The sequence below is a fragment of the Gossypium raimondii genome, chromosome 9 (assembly GCF_025698545.1).
Source record: "Gossypium raimondii isolate GPD5lz chromosome 9, ASM2569854v1, whole genome shotgun sequence".
Classification (NCBI taxonomy): domain Eukaryota; kingdom Viridiplantae; phylum Streptophyta; class Magnoliopsida; order Malvales; family Malvaceae; genus Gossypium; species Gossypium raimondii.
In genome coordinates, this window is record NC_068573.1 from 12,116,990 (window position 1) to 12,126,808 (window position 9,819).

The window sequence follows — 9,819 nt, forward strand, 5'->3', positions numbered from 1 at the left end:
AGTGTTTCATGATCTTAATCTGGGTATTAGGAGACCAAAAATTGAGGCACAACAATTTGAATTGAATCCAGTCATGTTCTAGAGGCTTCAGACAGTGGGCCAGTTTAGTGGAATGCCTACCGAAGATCCCCACCTTCAGTTAAGAGTGTTTATGGAGCTGAGTGATTCTATCAAATTAGCCGGAGTACCCGAAAATGCACTGCGATAAAAAATGATCCCATATTCACTATGGGATAGAGCTCGAGCCTGGTTGAACTCATTGCCACCACATTCCATTACCAAATGGCAAGAGTTAGCAGAAAGATTCCCTATGAAGTATTTCCAGCCTAGTAAGAATGCTAAATTAAGGAACGAGGTCACTACTTTGCAACAAATGGATGACGAGTCCTTGTATGAGGCATGATAAAGGTACAAAGAATTATTATGAACGTGCCCTCATCATGGAATCCCGTATTGCATTCAACTTGAGACATTTTATAATGGTCTCAATGCTCACACAAAGATGGTAGTGGACACTTTTGCTAATAGTGCTCTTCTTTCTATGTCTTATAACGAGCCTTATGAAATCATTGAGAGGATTGCCAGCAACAATTATCAATGGCCAACCAATCAAGTAGCATTAGGAAGACAAGTCACTCGAGTACATGAAATGGATGCTCTCACTTCACTAGCATCTCAAGTATATTCGATTTCCTCAATGCTTAAAAAATTTACCACTAATGGGTTTAATAGTTATGCAGCTCAGTCACCCAATCAATTTGAAGCCTGTGTTTATTGTGGGGAAGGACATTTTCTCGAAAAATATTCATCAAACCCAGAATCCATGTATTACATGGGTAACTAGTACCAGAACAAAGGAAGCCAAGGCCTACAATCAAATTTTTATAACCCATCTTGGCAAAACCTCCCTAATTTCTCTTGGAGTAACCAAGGGGCTGGACCCAATAACACTTATGCCTAACTTAGACCCACCCAACCACCTATTTTTACCTAACAAGTTCAGAAGGTACCTCAATATAAATCTTCTAATGGTTAGAAAACCTATTGAAGGAATACATATTGAAGTACCTTAATCCAAAGCCAAGTAGCCACCTAGAAAACGAAATGGGCCAGCTTGCAACTGAACTTAGGAACCGACCACAAGGTTTTTTGCCTGGTGATACAGAGATCCCAAGAAATCCAGGGAAAGTGCATTGTAAAAAATTGACATTGAAGAGTAGAATGATACTAGAGCCCAACATTTCCGAAGTTGAAGAGGAGCCAGCTGATGCTTAAGATTCCGTGGACATTCAACCAAGTGCTAAAATTCCAGTTTCACCAGAACTAGAATTTGTAAAACCCGATAAGGTAATTTCTGAACCAGTCAATTATGATAAATTGAAAACTTCGTTAGATGTAGAATTACCATAAAAGAATAACCAACTAGTTCCAATAAAGAATTCTTTACCACCCTACCCTTAAATACTTCAGATGTAGAAGCAGGATATCCAGTTGAAGAAGTTCCTAGATGTACTCAAGCAACTCCACATCAATATTCCGTTGGTAGAAGCACTTGAACAAATGTCGAACTACATCAAATTCATGAAGGATATCCTGCCAAAGAAATAAAAACTTGGAGAATTTGATACGGTAGCCTTGACAAAAGAATGCAGTGTATAGCTTGAAGACAAAATACACTCAAAGTTGAAGGATCTTGGATGTTTTACCATACCTTGCAACATTGGAGGAACTTATTGTGGTAAGGCATTATGTGATTTTGGTGCAAGAATCAACTTTATGCCCATGTCCATATGTAAAAAGTTAGGGATTGTAAAGTTAGACCTAGTACAGACTTTAGTTAGCAATCTTTAGCACATCTAGAAGGAAAAATTGTGGATGTATTGGTACGTGTAGACAAATTTATTTTTCCTGCTAACTTTGTTATTCTAGACGTTGGAGTAGGTAAATAGGTGTCAATCATCCTAGGAAGGCCTTTCCTAGCAATGGGAAGGACCCTTATTGATGTGTAGAAGGGCGAGCTTACTATGTGCTTTTAGGACGACCAGGTAACATTTAATGTTTTTAAGTTTATGCATTTTTCTGATGCAGTTGATGATTGTTCTACAGTATCCGATTTAGAGGAATTAGTCATGGAAAGGGAACTCAACTAAGTTGAGGACCCATTGGAGCAAATTTTGACATCAGACCCTCCAATTGATGAAGAGGGGGAGGAATACTTAGCTTTGCTAGAAGCTAATCAAAGGGGATTTAATCCACAATCCTGCTTTGAGTCTTTGGAGTTAGAAAGTAGAGATTACGTCCATCCAAAAGCGTCAATTGAGGACCCACCTAAATTAGAACTCAAGGTACTTCCTTCCCATTTAAAATATGTTTATTTAGGTAACACTTCTACTTTGTCTGTGATTGTTTTAGCAGAGTTGACTTAAAAGAAAGAAGTGAAACTCATCCTAGTATTGAAACAATTCAAGAAGGTTATCGCATGGACAATATTCAATATTCGTGGAATTAGTCCATCTATATGCATGCCGAAGATCATCTTGGAAGATGGCAAGAAAGGGACGATTGATGGACAACAAGATCATCATGAAGGACATGGTAAAGGAAGAGATCATAAAATGGTTAGATGCGAGTATAATTTACCCTTTCTTAAATAGTTCATAGGTAAGTTTGGTCCAGTGCGTACAAAGAAATGAGGTATTACGGTCGTTGAGAATGAGAATAACGAATTAATACTGACCAGAACAATTACGGGATGAAGAATTTGCATAGATTACCAAAAGTTGAACAAGGCGACTAGGAAAGATCATTTTCCTTTTCCATTCTTAGACCAGATATTGGATAGAATTGTGGGTGAGACTATTACTATTTTCTCGATGGATACTCGAGGTATAATTAGATTACAGTAGCATAGAAGATCAATACAAGACAACATTCACATGCCCGTACGTTACATTTGCATTTAGACGCATGCCATTTGGTTTATGTAATGCACCCACTATATTTCAAAGATGTATGATGTCTATTTTTACTGACATCGTCGAGAAGTATTTGGAAGTGTTTATGAATGATTTTTCAGTGTTTGGAGACACTCATGATGATTGTCTAGCCAATCTAGCCAAGGTACTAAGGCGATGCGAAGAAATAAACCTCGTACTCTACTAGGAAAGGTGTCATTTCATGGTACGAGAAGGTATTGTTCTAGGGAATCAAATAATGAGACATGGGATCAAGTTAGATAAAGAAAAGGTAGATGTTATTGAGAAACTCCCACCTACACCATCTGTAAAGGGTGTTAGGTACTTTTTGGGCCATACCGGTATCTATCAGAGATTTATCAAGGATTTCTCCAAAATTTCTAAGCCCTTATTCAAATTATTGGAGAAGGATACGATGTTCAAATTTGATGAGGAGTGTTTAAAAGCTTTTAATGATTTGAAGAGTCGGTTGGTCTCGGCACCAATCATCGTCACGCTAGACTAGACTTTGCCATTTTAATTGATATGTGACGCAAGTGACTTCACGATAGGAGTTGTGATGGGCCAGCGAAGGAACAAAGTTTTTCATCCTATCTACTATTCAAGTCAGACTCTTAGAGAGCTCAATTGAATTATACAGTAACAAAGAAAGAGTTACTTTCTATTGTGCTTGCTTTTGAAAAGTTTTGATCTTATCTTATAGGTAGCAAAGTGACGGTTTATATGGATCATTCAGAAATTAAGTATTTACTTGCTAAGAAAGACACTAAGCCAAGATTGATCCGATGGGTACTTCTACACCAATAATTTGATCTAGAAATTCAAGATCAAAAGGGAGTAGAAAACCAAGTAGCAGGCCACTTTTCCAGATTGGAGCGGTAAGAAGAGACTTCTCCCCTTATACCCATTAAGGAGACATTCCCAGATGAACACATACTTAAGGTAAACCATATCCATAATACCCCTTGGTTTGCTGATTTTGCTAACTATCTAGTTTGTGGTTTGATGCCTTTTGATAAGTCATATCAACAAAAGAAAAAGTTTCTTCACAATGTGAAGTACTATTTCTGGGAAGAACCATACTTTTTCAGAAAGTGTGCATATCAAATGGTCAGGAGATGCATGGTAGAAGATGAAGTACCTAAGATTTTATATCATTGCAGCATAGCTTTGAGTAGGGGACACTTCAGAGGTACACGTACTGCAGCCAAAGTATTGCTAGCTAGATTCTTTTGGCCAACACTTTTCAAAGATGCGTATGCCTACGTAAAGAGTTGTGATGGATGCCAGAGGGTTGGAAACATCACCAACAAAAATAAGATGCCCAGGATAAACAACATTGAGGCAGAATTATTCAACGTTTGGGGTATTGACGTTCTCGATCCTTTCCCTCCGTTGTTTGGTCACAAGTACATATTGGTAGCAGTAGACTACATGTCTAATGGGGTTGAGGCCAAGGCATATCCAACGAACGATGCCAAGGTTGTGATGAAGTTTTTGTAGAAACATGTGTTCAGAAGGTTTATAAGTCGTAGACCATCTTCTGTAATGAGGGGTCCCATTTTGTGAACAAATGGTTGAAATGGTTATTCAACAAACATTGAGTGAAACACAAGGTTGCCACAGCTTATCATCCACAGACGAATGGGAAAGCTGAACTGGCAAACAAAGAGATAAAAGGCATACTTGAGAAGGTAGTTTGTCTGAACCGACGAGACTGGTCCAAAAGATTGCACGATGCTTTATGGGCCTACTGGACAACCTACAAGACACCTTTAGCGATGTCACCCTATAGGTTGGTCTTTGGGAAAGCCTGTCATCTGCCCTTAAAGTTAGAATATAAAGCTTACTAGGCTCTTCAACAACTCAACTTAGATTTTAAGCTTGCTAAAGAGAAACAGATGCTTTAGCTCAATGATTTAGAAGAGTTCTGAATGTTCTCATACGAGAATGAATTAAGGAAAGAATTAAAAGATGGCATGACAAGCACATTCAAGTTCGAGAATTTGAAGTAGGTTAGCAAGTCTTGTTATTCAATTCCATATTAAGGTTCTTTCCGGGTAAGTTAAAATTACGTTGGTCTAGTCCATTTACGATTCACCAAGTTTTTTCATGTGATGTTGTCGAACGTCAAGGTAAGGGAAGTAATTTTTGATTTAATGCTCAGCGCTTAAAACATGACTAGGGAGATAAAATTTAGCGGGATAAAGTCTCGTTCATTTTATCGGATACTTAATTTTTCACATTTTCTTTTAAATAAATAATTTAGGGTATACTCTCGTAATTAGTATGTTAAAATAAATTCTGTATAGAAGATTTGCCCTTAAGCGGGACCGCTTGTGACCCCTCCAATCTTTCTTGGGAATTGATTTTAACATAACCTTTCGAGAAATTTGTAATAGCTCATTTTCAATGAAATCGAAATAGTGGTTTTGGGACAAAAAATTTGACATCAAAATATTTATTTTATTATTTTAATGTTTATGGAACTATATTAAGGTCATGTTAAAATTTTGTTAAGGAATTTTAAAGTTTGCATGCTTAATTAAGTAAAAAGACTAAATCGTAAAAGGTGAAAAAGTATAGTTCTAGTATCTAAAGGTATCTAATGGATATAAAAGTTTAATATAAGAGGACTTAAATGGTAATTAGACCAGATATGTTATTAGTGGATGATTATGACTAGGTTTTATTGAAATTATGGATGTTTTAAAAGGTTAAAAGAGTGAATAGGTAAATAAAGATAAAAATTAAGTAAAATAAAGACATCTTCTTCTTCCATTTAGTTTTATTCAATCGAATGCTCAAAGGAAGTTTAGCTAGGGTTCGTTCATCTCAAATTGCTTGCATGGTATGCATTTTCATCCCGTTTTTAATGATTTTTATGTTTTCAGAATCGTTGTAGCTTAATCTAGCTAGCCCAAGGACTAATTTGCAAATCTGTTAAAAGATAGGGTTTTTCCATGAATATGCTTGCATGATATTTGAAGTTTAATGAAATATTATGAGTCCTTTTTGATAAATAAACAAGTTTTGTAAAGTGACTTTTGATGAAAATGTCAATTAGGGATTTATTTGTAAAAATAGTAAAAGTACATAGTGAAATCATGAAATAATGATTTTTATGACTTGATATGTGTACATAATAAATTTGTCTAGCATGGGTTAGGGATGAAATTGTATAAATTTCCATTTACGAGCTTAAGGACAAAATTGTAAAGAAGTTAAAATGTTAGGGGAAAAAATGTAAATTTGTGAAAGTATGATTTTTGGATTAAATTGAATAGTGTGTGAATTAAATACATGTATGATTTTTGGATTAAATTGAATAGTGTGTGAATTAAATAGATTGAATTTTCTTATTTAGATCAAGATAGACCTCGTACGGATTTAGATCAGGGTAAAGCTAAAGCTTCGGATTAGTCAACTCCGTTTCTACACCTTAATCATCGAGGTAAGTTCGTATTATTAAATACTACTTAATGTTATTATAAATGATATGTTAATTGAATGATGAACATCCAACAATGCCATGATGTCTATCGAGCCCCATTTGAACCTTAAGAATTCGTAGGATACAAATGACATGTCATTAGGGTTTTCATGTTTTGGGTGCTAGTTTTGAACGTCCTACCGGTGATTGAGGTCTTGCATTTGTTGCAGGTACTCCATAGCTTGTGTGAGCAACATCGTGTAGCTTATATTCCGACCCACAGCTCGTGTGAGCAGACCCATTTCACAGCTCGTGTGAGCAATGATGTAAAGGAACTGAAAGGTTACAATTATATGTTTAGCACACTTTGTGTGAGCTATCCCGTGTATCCGATGGTATTCTAAATGGTTCAACGCGTCTAAAAAGGAAAGAAATGCTAAGTGTTCAAAAATGAACCATGACATGTATGAAGAGTAAAGTATTGGTAAGTTTCATTGGAAGTATACTATGTTAAGAAAATTGATGATTTCAAATTAATTATGTTCATGTATAACGGCTTATCTATGTTAAGTTCATTTGATTCATGTTGAATACGCTAACATGTGTTGCTGGTGGTGCTTAGGTTTGTGCCAAGCTTGTGGTTGGATTCTATAATGCTTATTCTTAACATTTATTAATGAAATGGTAAGTTATGTTTTATGTTTTACGAACTTACTAAGAATTATGTGCTTACGTGGTTTTCCTTCGTATAATTTTAGATAATCGAAAGCTCGTTCCATTGGAAAGCTCATCGGATACCTATCACACTATCCCGCGATTATATCTGTAGATTTTGATGTTTTAGTTTAGTTATAATGACATGTATAGGCTAACTTTTGTTTAATGTCTAATTGATGTTCTGGCATGTAAATGTTGCTTTGAACTTTTGGTACTTATCATACTTTAAAGCCATGATAGTTGGTGTTGATATGGCTAAGTTGATGTATGTTTTGAATGACAAATTTAGTATGTGATGGTGAAGTTTGATGTGTGTCAATTATGGTATGTTTTGGTATGGAAATAGGTTAGTTGTGAATGGTTGATGAACGGTTAGGTATGCTCATGTTTAGATATGTTTGATGTTTGATGATTGAGATGCCTTATTGACATGTTGGTTGGATGTATTTTGGATCTTTGAATGAGTCTTTTATGCACGTTTTGAGCATGTTTTAAGGCCTTGATCATGTGTGCAAATGTACTTAGGTACATGCCTGAGATGCGTGAATTAAATGGCTTGTTTTTGGCCTATTTCTTGTCCACACGGCCTAAGACATGGGCAGCTGTCTCAGCTGTGTGTGACACGTGGCCATGGGACATGGCCGTGTGTCCCCTATAGGTTTTTAGGGTTGCAATCCGAATGTTACACGACCAGGTGTGGCTTGGCTATGTGACCCAAGTCAGTGTGTTACACGGGCACAGACACGGGCTTGGACATGGTCGTGTGTCCCTATTTCGAATGTTACACGGCCTGAGACACAGGTGTGTGTCTCAGTCCTGTGAGTCACATGGCCTGGGCACACGGTTGTATGACCCCTGCAGTATGAAATTTTCTCTCTTTTTCCTTAATGTTTCAAATGTTTCCATTTTAGTCCCAAATCGTTTTTAAAGTGTTTCTAAGGCCTCGAGGGCTCGAATAAGGGACAATACGCTTGTGTTTGAATGAATTACACTATGATTTATGAAATGTTTGGAAATGAATGTATTTAAGCTATGCTTTTACGGTAATGCTCCGTAACCCTATTTCGGCGATGGATACAGGTTAGGGGTGTTACAAAATTATTCTCCAAATGGAAAAATAAATTTCTAGTTTTTGAAATAAAAGGGTCAATTTTGATCCAAGTTTTAATTTCAACTCAATTTTCAAATTTTCTTTAAATTTAGGTACTTAATTGAAATATTTGCAAAATTTGGTTGTTCTTTTTGTAAATATTGAAATTAGTTGTCTCTTTTGTAAGTATCTTTAAAAGCACTAAAATATTTTTTAAAATTTAATTTTAATAAATAAAATGATAATAATTAGTATATAATTAAATTTATTATAATGTATATTGATTATTATCAACCTTGTATAGAATTAGGATTAGTTTAAATCTTATCATATTTTTTTCAATAAATAAAGTAATAGCAAATAATATTTTAAAATACATCATGTTAATTATTAATTGTTATTCACTTTGTATGGAATTAGGACTTGGAAAATTTTATTATTAAATTGTTCGAAGAATTCTAACTGAATTCCTTCCTTCCTTCACTATAAAAGCTACCTATTTTCTCCACCATTCACATCACCTTAACCAACCACACCAACACCCACCATTGGCACACCAGCAGCCCTAACGCGCATGCCTCGATGTTTCTAGCTCTAGCTCTTGTGCATCTACTGCCCATGCCAGCCCTTGCTTGATGCACCTACCTACACATCAGCCTAGCAACAACTTCCTGTCGCCGCACCTACCCGCACGCCCAGCTCCAAAGCTGCTCACGCACGCACCTGCCTGCAGCACACCACGCCTATTGCTATTGCTGTCCCAGCTGACGCATCTGCTCATGCCAAGGCTGCGCGCTGCTGCTGTTCCTTGTGCCGTGCGCATCTTAGCTATAAAATTCAAGGCCCTTGTCACTTGTGCACCAAACTTCCATCACTTATAGCCACCAACAGGTCACCCTTCCAACCAACCCTTAATTAAAATATTTTGCTTCTAATTTTATTTATTCAGTATTTAATTTTTTTACAAAGGTGGTAAGAATATTTTTCTCCTAAATTTCAATTTTATTTGATTATTTAGTATTTCAATTTATTGAATTATTAATATTTTATGCAAATTTAATTTTTTAGAAATTTTGTTTCCATCTTATGTTCAGGTTAATCATGTCTCGCAAAACAAATCATGCCTTTGTCCAAATTGAAGAATCATAAAATAAATTTCACTATGATGAAGCCAAAGAGAGACATAATAGCATTTTCAAGAATCAACAAATGCACCCTGAAAAATGCTTTACATTGAAAGAAAGCAACTATATTGATTTCATGGCGCACATTTGACAAATTGCTAAAGCTCTCAATTGGGAGTTGTTTTGTGAGAAAAGACCTAGTGCAGATGAAGAGTTAGTTCGTGAATTTTATGAAAATTTGACCTCAAGTGAATTAACGAAAGTTTCTGTCCGAGAAATCAATGTACTAATAAGCTCAAAAGCTATTAATGAATTCTTTGAATTACCTAATTTTGAAGATGACAAATATTCTTCCTTGATGAGAAATATTAAAGCTGAAAATCAGTAAGAAATTCTCGAGGAACTTACAGTTGTAGGTTCTAAGTGGAACGTGTCAAAGCATGGAGCTCACACTTGTCACAGAGAATATTTGACACCACT

At 35.9% G+C, this 9,819-nt stretch overlaps 1 protein-coding gene and 1 non-coding gene across 2 annotated transcripts; one reads left to right on the top strand and one right to left on the bottom strand.

The window, feature by feature from the left end:
* Nucleotides 1-340: 340 nt before the first annotated feature.
* Nucleotides 341-447, bottom strand: LOC128032935 (small nucleolar RNA R71). Its single transcript, XR_008189274.1, has one exon. It is a non-coding gene; the product is annotated as a small nucleolar RNA R71 (small nucleolar RNA).
* A 3,650-nt stretch (nucleotides 448-4,097) lies between these two features.
* LOC105797476 (uncharacterized) lies at nucleotides 4,098-4,478 on the top strand. Its single transcript, XM_012627441.1, has one exon. The coding sequence runs from the start codon at nucleotides 4,098-4,100 to the stop codon at nucleotides 4,476-4,478; it is 381 nt and encodes a 126-aa protein (XP_012482895.1).
* Nucleotides 4,479-9,819: the final 5,341 nt, after the last annotated feature.

Excerpts from the sequence above, each read along its gene's own strand:
- LOC105797476 (XM_012627441.1), top strand. The coding sequence starts at position 4,098 with ATGGTAGAAGATGAAGTACCTAAGATTTTATATCATTGCAGCATAGCT.